The sequence below is a fragment of the Zeus faber genome (genome assembly GCF_960531495.2).
Source record: "Zeus faber genome assembly, chromosome: 18".
In the NCBI taxonomy this organism is placed as follows: Eukaryota; Metazoa; Chordata; class Actinopteri; order Zeiformes; family Zeidae; genus Zeus; species Zeus faber.
Window position 1 is genome coordinate 24,458,489 of NC_137210.1, and position 17,625 is coordinate 24,476,113.

At 45.9% G+C, this 17,625-nt stretch overlaps 1 protein-coding gene across 1 annotated transcript in view; it reads right to left on the reverse strand.

Annotated features, from left to right (window-relative positions):
• Positions 1–17,625, reverse strand: part of dnah7 (dynein, axonemal, heavy chain 7) — a gene marked incomplete at both ends in the record, with an annotated part of 94,980 nt that overhangs the window by 41,767 nt on the left and 35,588 nt on the right. Inside the window, 11 exons of the mRNA XM_080018912.1 lie at positions 396–641; positions 832–1,458; positions 1,968–2,187; positions 4,131–4,257; positions 4,943–5,111; positions 5,261–5,416; positions 8,439–8,636; positions 9,618–9,839; positions 11,299–11,430; positions 11,689–11,865; positions 15,744–15,926. Coding sequence (XP_079875038.1) covers positions 396–641; positions 832–1,458; positions 1,968–2,187; positions 4,131–4,257; positions 4,943–5,111; positions 5,261–5,416; positions 8,439–8,636; positions 9,618–9,839; positions 11,299–11,430; positions 11,689–11,865; positions 15,744–15,926 — 2,457 coding nt within the window. The remainder of the gene's footprint in view (positions 1–395; positions 642–831; positions 1,459–1,967; positions 2,188–4,130; positions 4,258–4,942; positions 5,112–5,260; positions 5,417–8,438; positions 8,637–9,617; positions 9,840–11,298; positions 11,431–11,688; positions 11,866–15,743; positions 15,927–17,625) is intronic.

Sequence of the window (17,625 nt, forward strand, 5' to 3'; positions counted from 1 at the left end):
GCCAGTGTGGTGCCGGTAACACAGTGAAAGCTGTGCTTTCTTGTAAGTGAACAGCTTGCAAGTGAACCCACGGAAGAATCGGAGTAGTGTTTGATATGACGTATCAGGTTGAGAACCATAAAAAAAAAAAAACATAATTACAGGACATAATTTTCTAAAGAAAAAAAGAAAATACCTTCCATCTTATGGATGGAAAAAGTGTCCATGCATAAGATTGTCTGAATTGGGTGAATTACAGAATTCCATTCAAAACTGCAACATTCAGTCAAAAAAAATATTTTACAGATTAATCTTACGGATCACCGCTTTTAAATAGCTTGAGCGTGCATAACCATGTGGTCACACTAAAAGAAGACTCTGCCTCCTGAGAACCGACGCAGTGGACACCTACACACCTGGAACCAGTCGATGGTGCAGCAGTTGATGAGGGCGGGGAAACGCCGCAGACGGCTCCTGAACGTGTCCCCGATGGGGCTCATGGCCAAGACCACGTGCAGCTGGGAGCGGCAGCGCTCCAGAAACATGTTGAACAGGGCCAGGGAGCTGCCGTCCGTCTGAAGGTCGCGCTCCCGCTGCCGGTCCAAAACGCGCATCCGCTCGCAGATCTCTTGCTTCTCGTCCACAGCAAACAGGTTTGGAACCTATGGGTAACCGAAAAGCGGGAAAAAATAATGACCTTCCATCCTCTGTGATTTCATAAATCCATGCTTCCGTCACCTAGAATAGGTGACTATTTCACAACACTCATCGGGTGTTCTTGAATTCAAAGTGCTCATCTGCATACACTGACCTTTTCATGAATCAATTCCATCATCCTTTCCATCCTCTTACCTCTCCGGTGTTGAGCAGGTTGCTGACGTCCTCCAGGAAGGACTCCATCTTGATCTGCGCGTCCGTGAAGAGGAAGACGCCGTGCGTCTCGCCCTGCGTGGACTTCCTCATGATCAACTTGAGGTCGTCGCGCCACTCGGTCATCCCGTAGCTCTTGGAGAGCTCCACCTGAAACAGCTCCGCCTCCGCCATGTGGGCGGCCAGGCGGGTGAGCGACTGACGCCCGCTGCCGCCCACGCCGACCAGGAGGGCGTGGCCGCGCGGCTGCTTGAGGATGCGGGAGATGCGGCAGACGTGCTCGATGGCGAAGCGGAACAGCACAAGGTTCATGGGCGCCTTGCTGACGTTGTTGAACTCCTCCAGGTGCGACTCCACCACCTGGCGGAGCTTATCCAGGTCGGCCACCTCGCGGTAGTTGCGGTCCTCGCCTTTGGGGTCGTGGAAGTCACAGAACATCAGGCTTCGAAGGTCGTCCTCGGTGACCCGACCGTCCCCGTCATGGTCCAGATGCTGGAACAGCTGGTGGAAGTCCTCCTTCAGGTGCACCTTGGTCATTTCCTGCAGATAGCTCACCAGCCACGCCCGGTCCAAGTCGTGCACCAGTCGGTCATAGTACACCCGAAGGACCTGAGGGGTCGAATCCATGTGAGCAGGACAGAGAATGATGAAAAAGTGTTGAGCAAAGCGGTTAATCCGAAACTCCTGCTCAAGTGTCCCCTTGATTACATTAAAATGGCTCTTCATTTGAACTGGATGGATCTTAATTTCAGTGATTTGAATTTTGTGCTTTTGGATTTAATTTTACTTTTTAATTTGTGTTCCAACGTTTTTTTTTTTTTTAACCATTTAGTTCATAATTTAAAAAGTAGTAATACGTCTTTCCTCATTTGCTTTTATGCTTCCCTTTTTTCGTTGTTTTTAAGAATGTTGGTAGAACTTTAGCATCTAATCGTAAGCCCACGTGCATGTTTCAACTTATGCTTCACTACTTGCATGTGTCGTGTTTTGTGGTATGTTTACTTTCTTTACTTACTCACCGACGTGGTTCATATGCTGAACAAGCAAATTAGCTTTCTGGTTTGTGGAAAAGTAGTAGTCGTGAAAAATGCGGTAAATCCTGTTATTTTGACCGTTACCTCATGCACCCAAAGGCGTTGGATTACAGCAGGCTCCGGGGCCGTCTCAGGGCGGGACAGGCATATGCCCTGGATGACACGGGAGAAGTCACGCAGGTTGAAGAGGTAGTGGGACTTTGCGGGAGTGGGCAGCAGGTTCTCTGTGGCCTCTTGGTACACGGACATGGTTGCATTAATAATTTGAGGGGTCAGGACAGAAAACGGCTTTGGGAAAGAAAACCTGGAAGGGAAAAACAAAAAGATTTGACTTCTTGACTAAATTAATAAAGAACTTGCAAGATCAAAGTTCCTCGACTGAACACGGCAGTTAAAAAAAATATGTATTGTCTGTCATATTAAAATTGGAGTAAATGTAAGCTCAAAAGCTCTTGAAAAGAGTGTTAGGTAAAAATAAACTTCATGAATGTTTCCGGCAGTTGAGTACGGTCCCACGTCCATTATTTTAATTCAAATTTTTTATTTATTTTGGACCTGATAGAAGACAGACTTCTCGCCAGCAACTGGCAACCTAAAGGTCTGGGACTCCTATTGGGAAAAGCATCAGCCTGGGACTTGATTCGGACTCTAAACATTGAACTCGATCTGGACTCTGACTCACCTGAAGTGGTCTTGAATACAACACTGTGTTTAGATCAGTACATTGCATCGGCACACCGCGACTTTGCAGAGTGTTGCTCATTTAGGTCTTTGACAGTAAAGAATACGATGAAAAACAAAGAGACAAGGAAGGATGGAGAATCGCATACACATTAGCATTCCCTGAAGAATTGCAGGCAGTCTCAAAGCTGACTTAGTGCCTCAAAGAGCCCAGTAGGAAGGGGCACCCATTGGGTGTTTTTTTGATAAAACCGTTGGGGAATAACGACATCTAATGCATTACGATGGCGATGGTGTGCTCATTAGTGGCTCGATGTGGCTCTAATTGTCTTTTAATAGTGCCAACTATACACCCAATAAAGTCCTAATCTTTGTGAAAAGATTGAAAGCTAAATAACTGTTAATCTTGTATACTTCTGTACCCATTGGAGATTCACTTCATCATTATAGTTTCTTGACAGAGTATTCATCCCAAGTTTTCAAATGACAGAGCAGAATTTAGGACACCCTTCCAGGTGTAGTAATAGGAATATTGATGAAAGAAAAAGAAATACAGTATTTGTTATACATATAAATGTGCATGCAACCTTTTTGGACCATTCATCTCCTGTTGAGTCTATTGCTTTAAGGAAAACAACATTAAGTGATTAGAGCTTTAAACCTACATACAGTGGTACCTCGACTCACAACTGTAATTGCTTCTATAAGAATGGTCGTATGTTAAAACAGTCGTATGTCGAAGCAATTTTTCCATATACACCACGCTCATATTTTTCTATGATTTCCTTCTTAGTTTCAATGGGAGTCATTGCCCTTTTCTGTTTCCATCATCCTTCTTCTTAGGACTCATCTTGGAGCGTGAAAATAAACAAAATACACAGCACAAACACAGTAAATATGAAAAAAATATCGATAAGCCACAAACTACGTGCACACACCATGTAGATCGCCCACTGACTGCTGACTGGCTGCTGACTGGCTGCTGACTGACTGCTGACTGGCTGCTGACTGACTGCTGACTGGCTGCTGACTGACTGCTGACTGACTGCTGACTGGCTGCTGACTGACTGCTGACTGACTGCTGACTGGCTGCTGACTGACTGCTGACTGGCCGCCGACGCGCCAACTGCAAATTTCCACGCTCGTATCTCGGAGCAGTCGGTCGCAAGTCGATACAAATATTTGCGACTATTGCTACTCGTATCTTGGATTAGTCCTAAGTAGATGCAGTTGTAACTCGAGGTACCACTGGATTAACAATGTCCTCAACACCCTTGTCTACAAAGGCTCATCTACCCACAAGGAAGTGAAGGGCAACGACTTTACTTGTTGCCATATATATATATATATAGTTATATCTTGTGCAATTTGCATTAGCCGTGTCTGAGATCTAGCGTCAACACTATATAATATCCCTGCTGTAGTAACTACGCCCTTAAATTGTCAGCAAAATGTTTTACAATATTGGTATAAACTTTCTGTAGTCCACCCACACAAACCTGAAACCACAACCACATTGAAGACAAGAAGGATTTAAAATAAAATCACATTGCATGATGTTATTACCTAATGGAGAGATGCCAGTCCAGGATTCTGGAGAAGATAGTGTACATGGTTTTCTCATCAAAGTCATTGATGGTGACTGTATTGAAGTGCCGCATGAAGCGCGGTGTGATCGGGTTCCTGCCGCCACCTGAAGGTGAGGTCAAGAAAACACTGAGCGATGCCTCCACATCCACGGGGTGGTTCACAAAGACTTCCATCAAATTGTTCTACAACTACACATTGGAGTGGGGGTAAAATAAGATTAAAATATATAAGATTTCTACAAGGAAATTCCACTGATATTTGGAATCAAGTCTCTCGTTTACACATGAAACATGTGGCTTGGATAGTGCGGGGGGAGTAGCACAACAGTAAAGGCAGATGCACGGTCGCAGGTCAAAAACCCCAGAGACCTGGAGACCACCGCCGGAGCCGACGCGCGCCTCTCCAAAATTCTAACTATGCGTAGTGGGCGGCGCAGATCAGCCCGCTTGTTTTGGGGCCCGTACGTATTTCCGGCCGCGTAATTTCCCCCATATTTTCACATTCGACTTGGTAGCAAAATTACCAACACTTGTTTCCAACAATGGGTTGGACATCACAGAACGTGAGTTATAGCACAGCAATAATGCACTGCAATAATAGTAAAGGAGGGCAGCACTGGCCACAGGCTTCCGGCGACGTTGGCAGTCAGCGCCCAGATCTATCGGTGGCTCACCACCGTCGTAGGCACCGCGGCACAGCGTGCGACGCTGCCAGCCAACGTACTTAAAACGAACAATAAATAGGCGGCAACTTTTGCTAACTCTAAGACTTTGACAACTTCTGCCTACCAGGTGGTCCCATCGCACACATGATCTGGATGTCCACCAGGTGGATGGTGGAGCAGTCCTTGGTGTCGTACCAGTTCCAGTGGTCCAACCACTGACGCAGGAGCTCCACTGGGGGCTGGGCGCCGTACACCTCCCTGGCTGGCATGTTCACATCGTCCACAAACACCACCTGAGACAAAGGTTGTGAGCATGCCAACGTCAAGGGTAGACGCACGAGGGCGGAATAAAATTAAAATTGAATTGCTGTTCATCATTTGCTCTGAGCCCAGGGCGGTGAAATAACAATATTTAAAGCCTTTCCCAAACAATGAGCGCTACCATTTGTTTCCCCAGAGGAGGCCCATACAGTCCTTTGCGCCTCTTGTCCAGCTTGGACATGATGATGTTCTGAGTCTGGGCGGCAGTGGTCTGGGCAGAGAAGTTGATGAGTAGTGGGCTGTATGCCTCCTTCTCCAGTTTATTCAGCAGGAAGTCCTAGAGAGGAGATTTTAGTGCATATTAGATATGGAAAGAAAAAAAAAAACAACAACAGTGCTCAAAGATTCTAACATCATACTAAATATGAAAAAATGCTGTTTATAGGATACATACATACATCTTATGCCACGTGGCATAATAATATTATCTTAAAATAAATGGCACAATATAAATGAGTTAAAATAAAGAAATAGTAATAAAAAACACACAAAAAAACATCTCATAACTTGTTTCTTGTGATGTCGTTTTACTTCCACTGGCTTAATGCAGCGTTTCTTCCCTTTATCACTTTCTCCTAATTGTGGCAGTCATGCTGTGCATATTGCAAGATTGCTCTCTGCTTGGGGCAAAACTAATGATCCCTATGAGAATAACAAAATGTTTTGTTGCGTGCTGAACAAATTGGCCGTTAATATTTACAAAAAAAAAAAAAAAGCGCCTGACAAAAATAATCAAAGCCGTCAAAATAAGCACATTTTGTGCCCGAGCGTGCGCCGTTTAAAGGCTGCCGTACCAGTCATCCCTACAGATTAGAATTAACAACTTGAAACGGAGAAAACCGGACTGTGTTGGTTTAAAGGAGGCACGTGTTCATCAAGGTGTGTTTTAAAGGTGATAGAACATACTGGAGTGCCTCTGAGCGCTGGAGATAATGTGCATGAATAATTGCATTCTTAACGTTGGAGAAGGAAAGGTGAAAATTGTCTACAGGCACATTCCCTTTTAGCCATAGTTAGTAACAACTTTCCCAGCAGTCGGCAGGGAAAACATTCCGTTTCCTATTCGTGCCTAAAAATAATTTAGAACCCTGCCTGGAATTAGCATGCAAGAGACAGCTCCACTCCAGGGCCTGTAATCCCGTAAAAGTAAAGGAGAGATAAAGTGATTATTTCTGGCTCCATTCCTGCCAGATGTCTGTGATGAGCTCTGACTTCAAATCAAATCTCTTTTTTTTTTGTTTTTTTTTGTTGTCGCTTTCCTTTTTTTTTTAAACCATTTAATTCATAACTTATAAATGCGATCTTAGATAGTCCGGGGGAAGAAAGAAAAACGACTTCAAGTGTCATCGGTAAGGGAAGGATTTACTGCAGGAAACGGGTTGTTGCGAGCAGACAACTGGTTATGAACTGTTTTTTAACTGAATAGTGTGTACGGAACGACAGTCAAGAAGGTGATCTATCCTCGGGCGGGGTCTACTGGGTTTGACTGCTGTACTTCTGAAAGGGAGAAATTGCCTTAAAAAAAAGAAAAAAAAAAAAGAACACGCATCCAGAATCATGAATTGCACTCTCATAACTGCTCCCCCAGAATTAATGTTACTGAGAAGAATAAAGGAGCCGGACAATATGAACGAATTCAGTGAAGTCGGTTGAATGGGAAAAAAAAAACCAAACGCCCGAAAACCCCTGAGATTATATGACCCAGAACAGGGCTGTTCGCTTTTCAGTAGTTCTCACATCTGTTCGAGATGTATTAGCATCCTAATAAAGCTTCGCATCCACCAAAGGACTGACGCTCAGATCTTCAGTCCCGACAAATCTTGGAGATCTTAAGAGAATCGTGAGGAAATCTCCGGTCTTCAGGGTCCTTGAGAGCAGAAAGTCATGCTCCACACTAGCCACACTCTGCCTAGCAGGTGGTGGTCCCAACGCAAAAAAACATCAGCTTGTTTTGATACAATCTCCCGCGGCCGCCATCCTATATATCTCACACTGTGTGCGCCGGGATGGAAAAACAGCCTTTAAAACGTGCAATGTGAATTCGTCATTTTAAAGTGTTTCAGTACATCTCTGTGCATCCCCGTGTTGGCCCCAGCCCCCGTGCGTGTGCACTCGAAGGGCCTGTCTGCCTGCATGCCTGCCTGTCTGCCTGTCTGAGTGCATGTGCAACTGCTCCTTTGCCCTTCTTCGCGACGGAGCGAACGTGTCTCACGCATGCACGCGCACACATATTTCTCTCTGTTCTCATGTGTGAGCAATGAGCTAACTGATACGAGGCCGTTAACATGATGGATTGGACGGCGCAGCCAGTACCGCCGCTCTCCCGCCAAGCTGAGAATAAGGAGGCGCAGCTGGAGTCTCCCTCCCTCCAGTGCAGGCCGGTCCGGTCCGGGGAGAGCAACATATTTCAGCTCGTATTCACTTGCTCCGGGCTGTTGGGATGGCGCCGTGAGGCAAAAATGGCGGCCCCCGCGTTGATTTATCATCTCCGCCGGGCCCGGGGTGCGGCCAGAGTCTTCCAGGCAGTTCACGAGACGGCGGGCAGCTGGACCCGGGAAGAGGTTACGCCGGCGGAGAGTAACGACCGGGGTCCGCAGCCGCGAGTCTGCGCGCTCAAATGGATGAGCTGTTGCAGTTAGAGGGAGCGGTGGGACCCGTCGGCGGTATAAATAGCTGAAGCCTGCTGGGGGCCGCTGCGTCCACCGCGTCTCCAGGGCGGCTGCGTCACACCCGGTGTCTGGAGATGATCTGCGTGATCAGAGTCCAGAGTCCAGGCTTTAGCTACGCCTTCGCTGCGTGCTACACCCAGCGGCTTCACCATAACGCCAGCGGCTGATGTGCATTTTTTCATACAAGCAACGGTGTCTTTTTGGTTACGAATGTTTTTCATTTTTTGGCATAAATGCAGCTGTAAAGTACCAGAAATTGTATTTTAATGAGATTATTCAACCTTCCAGTTTTCCTCAGGGGAAAACTGGAGTATATAGAGAAAAACATTTGAATGCTGAGAGCACTCAAAATCAAAAGCGTCCTAAAGAGGAAAATAATTACAGCACAGAGATCTTATTTAAGGTAAAATGCTTAATCGATTAAACTGACTCCCTTTATCATTTTGTTCTGCATTTATTTCACCAATCCCTGCCATTATTGTTGTTACTGCATTTCACAATAACAATTTAATTATTCCATCAAATCAAATTGATCAACAAGACGAGCTTTGTTTCCCTCCGAAACTGCGCAGAATCTTTCATTTTAACAACCAGCAGAGACATGTTGGGGTTATATAGCCGGTAACTCACGATGACGTAAACACTCTTGCCAGTTCCAGTGGGTCCAACGAAGACTGTGGGCTTCTGGTGGGTGACGAGGAGCTCCATCAGTGCCGTGTAGCGCACGGTGTTCTCGGTGGGAACAATGATTTCGTTGAACTGCACATCCTTGCAAATGGGGGGCGCCGCACTCAGTTCGTCCGTCCACAGTTCCCATCTGCCCGGGCCCTGAGAAAGGAAAAGACCGAAATGGAAAGAGTTCAGATCACAGCTTCATTGTCTCGTCACTGCAGAATATTTCCGTCCTTTCTGACCGCTCCAAAGACGGTTTTACCACAAGAACAGCTGGTTTTAACACTAAAAAAAATTGGGCAAAGAACAAAAAGGTGGAAAGTATGGTTAGAGATAAAAGTGTAGCATTATATGAGCAGAGACTGTCCTAACTTTTCCAAACTCGATCCAAAACTTGATGGCGGGCCGACAGGTTGAGGCAAGGAGGGAAAGTTGAGAAACGTTGCACAAACCAAACCAAAGACAAATGGTGGAGCGCCTGCGACCAGGTCCCAGACCGGATACGCATTCGCCTTGGTCTCCACTCAAGGTTCAAGAGGTTTATTTGTCACATAAACACACATACGTTCATACGTATATGCAGTGAAACATCTTGTCCACTCAGCTTTCATTCTGGGAAAATGCAAGAAAAAATTGTTCCCACTACAGGAGACGATAGAGACACTTGATGTGAATGTGATGTGAAGCTCCTCCTGACCCCGTCCCCGTCCAAGCATGTGTTGTAAACGTTTATCATCTTTTTGAATAATGGAGCCTTCATTACATCTGGTTATGTCAAACTTTTGACATGAGCGCAACGAGTAACTCAACATGCCAAACCCATAATCAGGCAAATGAGTCGCGTTAAGTAATTATTCCCCCTAAAGCCTGTGTCTGGCAAAATTAAAGCCTCCGGCAAAAATTTGGCCAGCGGGCGGAGGAGTCCGTGGTCTCCTCCTGGAGTCAGGGTTATTGAGCGGAGGGTAATCTCTTGAATCGTTCGCCACAATCCGGAGACGGTAGATGCCACGACCCTGCCCTACGGGTAAGGGCTCCGTGAGGTTTGTGTACTACCAACAAAGGCGCGACGACCGCAGCGCTCCGGTCAATTCAGAAAAGGGCAACGGCGAAGGGAGGTAGGATGCGGGGGGGCAGAACCTCTTTGATGAAGCGGTACTGGTAGAGCGTGCCTTCGCTGGGCAGCGGCACCGTCAGCGGTTTGTCCGGAGGTTCCACGGCGGTGAGCAGGTGGTAGCGCTCCCGGGTCAGCTTGCTCAGCGGGCCCGCCAGCAGCTCCCGCACCATGGAATCGAACTTCACTCGTCCCAGCGAGTCGCCGCTGCCGCCCACGGACCACACCAGGCAGAAGACAAAGATGCCCTGTCAAAAGGAAAAAAACCTTTTAAGCTCCCCTCTGGCCGTTTGAGGGGTACATTTCGGCAATCGTCGGATGCTCATTGGACATGTCCACGGTTTGTGGTGTTCGATGCCTGTGTTGAGCTGTGATAATTTTTTCCTGACATCTGCAGGGCAACGTCCTTTCTTTGCCCCGTAAACTACGGGAACCTGTCTCAACACCCAGGTAAGTAAATGATGCCATATTCTATCGAACACTGTACTATTATTGTGTTCTGTTGTTCATTTTGTAATGTATTGAAGTTTATTCATAAAGATGTGTCTCACCCCGTTACAAATAGGTGACGAATGGTATTGAATACAAACGTCAAATAGTCAGTGCATGTACATTTTGGGAAACATGCTTCCAATTTCATGCTAATGTTAAGACCAAAGTAAAGAAAAATAATTCAATTACTAAATAAATACAAAAATAAATAAATAAATATAATACATTCAGTGATGAAAAGTTCAACTCAAATGCAAGTGGAGGCACCTCTGTTGGGGAAAAAAAGAAATGAATAAAATAAATAAAAACTGGAGAAAGTGGAAATGGAAATGAGGCTTAGCAGCCCCGCGATCACCCCCGCTGTTAAAAAGCTGATTAATTCAAGACTTTGATAATGACTGGTTGAGAGACATGGGAGGGGGGGGTTGAGAGGCATTCGTCAGCACAGTGTGCTGCAGGGGGGATAATAGCAGTGCTATTCAAAAGATATTATTTTAGCGCCAAGAAATCAATGGGAACACACGCAGGGGCAGAGGAGGCCGGGGGAGAAGAAAGGGCTCATGTGTAAAAGCCCTGACGCTCTTTGTGTGGGCCTGTGCGGAGGCAGACCCGATTGGGACATCTTCTCACAGAGAGACATCAGTGGGAATAGGAGCTGGGTTTGTTAAAGAAGGTCAAAGTGGCGGTTGTGGGAAGTGGCGGTTGTGGGAAGTGTGGGTTGAAGGAGGAATACGGTCACACCAAAGAAAGGAGAACGGTGACTACGTACGGTGGGACTGCCAAAACCGATTGGGTCACTTTTCGGGGCTCGTGTGGGCTGTAGAATGGAAGAACGTGAAGCGGTGCTTTACATCTTTATCGGCGTTTTGGTTTTGTATTGGTGTGAGTTAGTTAAAAAAATAAAAAATAAAAAAACAGAAAGAGAGCCGAAGAGAACGAGTTAGGGGGAAACAGTGGGATGGCGGAAAGAAAGAAGCGCGACGAAGAAACAAACTTGGGATGACAATTTTGTGACAATTGCAATTGACCAATCAATGGCCTGCTGTATCGCTTAGCTCCACCCACGTAGGTACACTTGGTACTAGGCCAGACCAGGAGCTAAAATCAGCACGGGTGTGGCACAGCTTAGCTGGCATTGGAAAACGCGTGGGGTTGCGAAATATTCGCGTTGGACACTGTAGAGTCCGCTCCGGTCCGGCTCAATCCGCCTCTTACCTCCAACCAGGAGCAGACGTCGCTTTCGCTCATTTTTTTAATCTTGGGCGCGTCATGGAACTCGTCCATCATGCAGTCCATCAGGTTCATCAGGGACTTGACCAGGTTGGTGTCGGATGTTGGGGACAGCTCCTGAAGGCGGGGAGATTTTGGACAACAGTAATTCTACACTGTTGCACGCTGTACAATACAGATAATAAAAACTTGCAAAATATTGATTTCCATTTTTATTAATGAATAGAAAATAGGTTTATCTTTCCTAACATTTGATACAGTGTAAAACAGCAAATGAGCTCATTCTTCATGAAAATGTAGGTAAGTACATAGGCATTAATAGCGAATGTGAGGCTAGGATAGGATAAGCACATCTTTGAGCACAGAGCGACGCACCTTGGTGGCCTTTCGTATCAGTTCCAGGCAAATGGGCAGCATGCGCTCAAACAGGCCGGTGATCAGCACCCTGTGATCGGAGCTGACCGAGGTGGGCAAGGTGTTGAGCCAAGACACCAGAACGGGATGCCAGCCGAGCATGTGGGGCTCCATGTAGATCATACCACACCGGGACACCTGGCGCACGCACACACACACACACACACCATCAAAATCGCTGACAGGTGAAGTGAATAACATTGATCATCTGGTTCCAGTGGCACCTGTCAAGGGGTGGGATGTATGAGGCAGCAAGTGAACAGTCACTTCTTGAAGTTGATGTGTTGGAAGCAGGAAAAATGGTCAAGCGTAAGGATCTGAGCCACTTTGACAAGGAGCACATTGTGATGCTGGACGACTGGGTCAGAGCATCTCCAAAACCACAGGTCTTGTGGGCTGTTCCTGGTATGCAGTGGTTAGTACCTACCAAAAGTGGTCCAAGGAAGAACAACCGGTGAACCGGCGACAGGGTCATGGACACCCAAGGCTCATTGATGCACGTGGGGAGTGAAGTCTAGTGCGTCTGGTTCGATCCCACAGAAGAGCTACTGTAGCACAAACTGCTGAAAAAGTTAATGCTGCTATGATAGAAAGGTGTAGAACACACAGTGCATCACAGCTTGCTGTTTATGGGGCTGTGTAGCTGCAGACCGGTCAGAGTGTCCATGCTGACCCCTGTCCACCTCCCAAAGCGTCTACAATGCGCATTTAAGCATCAGAACTGCACCATGGAGCAATGGAAGAAGGTGGCCTGGTCTGATGAATCACCTTTTCTTCATCATGTGGATGGCCGGGCTAGGGTCCACATCTGTGGGATGTTCTGGAGCAACAAGCCTGATCCATGGGGGCCCCACCTCACAACTTCCAGGACTTAAAGGATCTGCTGCTGACATCTTGGTGCCAGATACCACAGGACACCTTCACAGGTCTTGTGGAGTCCATGCCTCCACGGGCCAGAGTTGTTTTGGCGGCAGGAGGGGGAGCTACACAATGTTAGTGGTGGTTTTAATGTTGTGAATGATGGGTGTACACCTTGTTCACACTGCTATACACACAACTGAGGCAGAGCTGTTCAGGAGCTGCACTTCTATCCACCATCTATGACGCAAGACAGCTCTGATGCAAAGATGCTTCAATTGATGAAATTAAGGTATTGATGTATGTGTGAATATATGTGACACGTGTGTGCAGGTTGCGTTGCTGCAGACACATTTATAGAGCAAAATGAAAGAAGGGAGTCGCATTTATCTTATCTTTCTGCAATTCACTATCAATTATATTACATAGGTCATAACAATATATTGACCATTCTGATTATTTTATTTCTCCATATCTCACGATCGGTCCTGTGGTTGGTAGTTCACCATGTAACCATGTTCCAGATATCGGGGCTTGATGGATAATAAAACTTGTATCTATTGCCTTGTACAAGGGACCTAGCAAAAGCAATTAACATTACACCAGGGAACGTGTCAGACATCTTCTTCACAGCAACGCCCGCTTCCAACTGTCGCTCAAATGTTCAAAGGAAGGAAAGCCCCCTCACTCAGCTTCAGTCTCGATACCATTTTCACATACATCTGTATCACATCTTGGTTTCTATATCACAGCTTAGGGTTGGCAAACAGTCTATTTATAAAGGGCTTTTAATGACATCCCATAACTCTGACGCTCATCCAAGAAAAACCTCACAGAGGAGGAACGGGGGAACGAACACAAAAACAAGCATAGATTAGGGGCAAACATAACTTCCAAGAGTAAACAAATGAAGAAGGGAAAAGGAAGACGGAGCAGGGAAAGGGAGACGGCAAGCAAGAGAGAGTGAGGAGAAGGGAGCAAAGGGCGGGGCGGGGCGGCAGGGGGGGGGGGGGTCGACACTGATCACTGAGAGTTTTGATGCCTCCGCCTTTGAGAGTATGAAAGGAACGCTGATGTCAGGCTGCAGAGAAACTAAAATAGCAGCGCGTCTGATAAAAAAGGAGGCGCGGTGCAGGAAGGCAAACTTTGTACGTCGCGTTGCGAGCGACGGCTTTAGTCTCACAGATCATCATTAAGATTATGTAGAAAACGGCAAATTAACCGCCTCCATCTCCCTTAGTTCAAGAGATAAACACCGGTAAATATCTGCACGAACGGCTGTTTTTGCGCATATCCGAGATGAGGAAATTAACAATAAAAAAAAGGTAATTCTCTGTCTTTTTTTTTTTTTTTTTTTTATGTTTTTGCCTTCAGGTTTTCTCTTCTGAAAAAAATATTTTTGGAGTTTGACTTGCCTCCTGTGGCCCGCAGCTGGCCAGCAAAAGCACCGGACCTTTTATCTGTTTTACCAGTGTGGAGCAGAAGTTTGGAATCTCTCTTCCTCAAATCAAAATGCAACGCATAATATTACATTCGATAGAAGACAATTCCAATTTGTACTGGTGCATTGCCCAAACCTTTCCTCTCAGACAAAACATTCGACTGCTGTTTTAACCCAACCTAATACAAGACGGGGCCACATTGGGAGATTTCTGAAGGAAGAAAATACATTCAGCCTTTCCAGTTTCTGGAAAATATCGCAGTTTATGTATCACTCAGAACAGGATTAGGCAACTGTTGAAGATACATTTAGAAATACTGTGCTATTTGACCAAGATTACAAAGAAACAGCATTCCACATAATGTGGAAGGTTTTTTTTCTTCCTTATCAAGCTCCTAGTCCATCTTAAAGTCTTAACTAACCAAAAAAAAAAAGAAAGATAAAACTAGAGCAATAGTTGAACATAAGCCTCATATAGATCAGGGTGCCTGACCCCTACAGGGGTTTGCCAGAGATCAGAGGGGGTCTAATAAATATATGACTAAATAAATGTATTGCGTCTTTTAAATAAAGTGTGTGGGGGGGGGGGGGGGTCGGTTGGGAAACGGTGATTTAGGCAACAAAGACGAAGAAGGCAAAGGCAGCAGACGTGTGAGGCCTGTCTCTACGGGCGTCGCTGACGTCCCCCCGTCTGCAGTTCTGTTTGTGTAATTATGAAGTAAGAGGATTTGTCGCTGCTCCTTGACGGTGTTGTGACAGTGCCTTAAAGCAGACGTCGTGGCGCATTACGCTTCGTTTCTGTTTATGCAAATGCCCGTCTGAGTCTTTACATCCGGCGACATTTGTCACCTTTGTCTCCTTAAGTAACGCCGCTGGTGAATGTGATTTGGTGACAGGCTGAAAACACAGGGCGGCCTGTTGACTCGGGCGGCCGCTCGGCTCTCAGTATAAACACAGCTGGTTGGACTACGCTTACTCCGTCCTGACTGTCCGACCCATCTTCATCTTGGGCCAAACTGCTATTTGAAAATATTGCCAAAATATTGTTCATTGTTGTATCAGGCTCATCGTGTTTTTCAGACGATGGCAAGCAGAGCTCAAACAAGGAGACCGTACAGCGTGTTTGCGTGGGTTCTCAAACGTTTGTGGTATGGTGGTGATGTATTCTGGCATGTTCAGGTAACAGTACGGTGGAGTTACTGAGAGGGAGCCCACAAGGTGGTTTTTACAATTGGATATTTGCAGTGAAGACGGACATATCAAAGTCTCAAGCTTCTGAGACTTTGCAAAATGCTTGACGCAAATTCCAAAATCCAAAGCTCACACGAGACAACATAAAGCCAGAGACACCGACTCCTTCATAGCCTAAACTGGATTTGGCATATTCTATAATGCCTCTAGGTGTTCATGTCACTAGGTCACACTATCCCTGGCAGGTACTCCACTTTCCTTAGCATCAAGCACAATGCCAACGAAGCGAGCGATCCACGAGAGCAGATGGCTTCTCGGTAGTTGAGGACGGTTTGGTTTAGGATGAATGACGTTCGAGCGATCCCTGAAAGATGCAGCAATAACTGCAAAAACGACTCCTCTGCCATTCATTTGGTACCAGGGTGATAAATTGGACGGTAGTTCCCACACTTGGGAGTCAACATATGGAACGACGTCCAAAGCGACAGAAGAAAGCAAGAAGATGGACCGGGCGGCGGCTTCGTACCGTGGCAGGCGAGGCCACCTCCAGGTCCATCGGCTCAAAGATGAGGCTCATCTGCGGGGACATCTGGATGATCTCACCGCTCATCAGACAGAGCTTCTTGTTGTCGTCCAGCACCGTGTTCATGTTTTCGATCCATACGGCGTCCACCGGGCCATCGAAGATCAGCCATTTTCTGTCCGGACTCTGATGCAGAAGAGACATCAAAATGAAATGACTTGTTAATCACAAGCACAATAAGTTCAGTTTAGAGCTGATCGTGCAAAATCTCCGGGTGCCCTGCAATGACATTTCACTGCTTATATGTATGGAAGTATGTTTATGTATGTGACGAACAAACCTCCTAAATCTTGAATCTAATCGTGCATCCAATTCAGAAACAAAAAAAAAACAAAAAACACTTGAAATTGTTTGACACCAACTAAATGAATGTTTTAAAGTTTAATGACACCGTTCTCATTTCACCACGTCCCTAAAAATGAAATCCATTTAAATCCCAAATTGTCACAAGTTCCACAATTTGTCGTGCCTCAGTGCTTCAAACCTGAAAATTATTTTTATTTAAAGGGAAGAGTCAAGCTGAACTTTCCACGGGGGGGCCTTGTGGTATTAAAAGTTATTAGGTGAGGATTGGAGAAGTATAATTGGAGATTTAAAGTTTGCGAGATAAGATTAAAAGTCAATTCCAAATATTTTTTATGTACCTATTGGCACAGAAGACGATGCTTATGTGGATTAATTAGAATATTCATTCTCATTCAGCTCCCACAAAAAGCTTGGAATGCTGTCATGGTCCCAAAAGGACTTGTGTACATTACCATTGATGTAGAGGAACGTTGGGAAATGAATGAAATGACCGCCCAGCAGCCATAATGCAATGACACCACGTGTCAATTCTCCAGTTCACCTGGCCCCTCAGCCGGGGGCCGCATTGGCCCTATACACAGAGGCAGGCTCCAGACTGCGACCATTTAGCGACATTCTAGGAACATTTTTGGAGACAGCCCTACTAAACGTTTATAACTAGGAGAACCGGTGCGACCTACAAATATGCCGACCTTTTTTTTGTTTCGTTGGTTGGTTTGTTTTTAATCAACGTAGATCAGTAGGAGCCACAGAGAAGGTGTCCCCATTACGTACGGCGCTCGTTTTGTTCCATGAGGAGACGAAAAGTAAAGTAACCTACATCCAAAATAGACGCGCTGCTGTGGCGCCAGACAGGTGCGCAAATTGCACCCCGATCGCCCGCCCCCCCCCCCTTGGGATGGTGCCCTAGACGGCCGTCTATCTCGCCTCTAGGAAGAGCCGACCCCCGACCCTGCCTGCACCTGCTCAGCTGGCGGATAAAAAATGAAAAATAAGCGGAGCAGCGCCTGAGAGAGAGAGAGAGAGAGAGCGAGAGAGAGAATGAGGCTCTCATTATGGTTGTTAATGACAGTGATGTACTGACCACAAACCTTATGTTTACATTTGTGAATTTATTATTATGTGTCTATGTTTAGAAAGGAGCTATTCAAATTCAAGATTTATTTTGTTTCTGTGAAACAAAATAAATCATGTGACAAATCTGTGACTTTTTACTTTTAAATAAAACAGCACATTGTTATTTCTGTACATTTATTAACCAACGCACTTATCAGTATAGTCTCTTTTATAGTCGCCACAAATGGAGCGTGCACTACCAGATAGACTACGAGCATATTTGCGTGTTGCCGTGGAGATGCCGTGGCGATATTCTCCTGAAAGATAAGGGGCGCTGTGCACAAACCACCAGGGGAAACAGAAAGAAGTCCTGAGGGAAGGATCTGAATAACTACAAAAGAGCAGTAAAACTGAAACAGAAAGTGTGAGATGTATGTTTATCTGCTGTAGTCAGTGCAGGGTT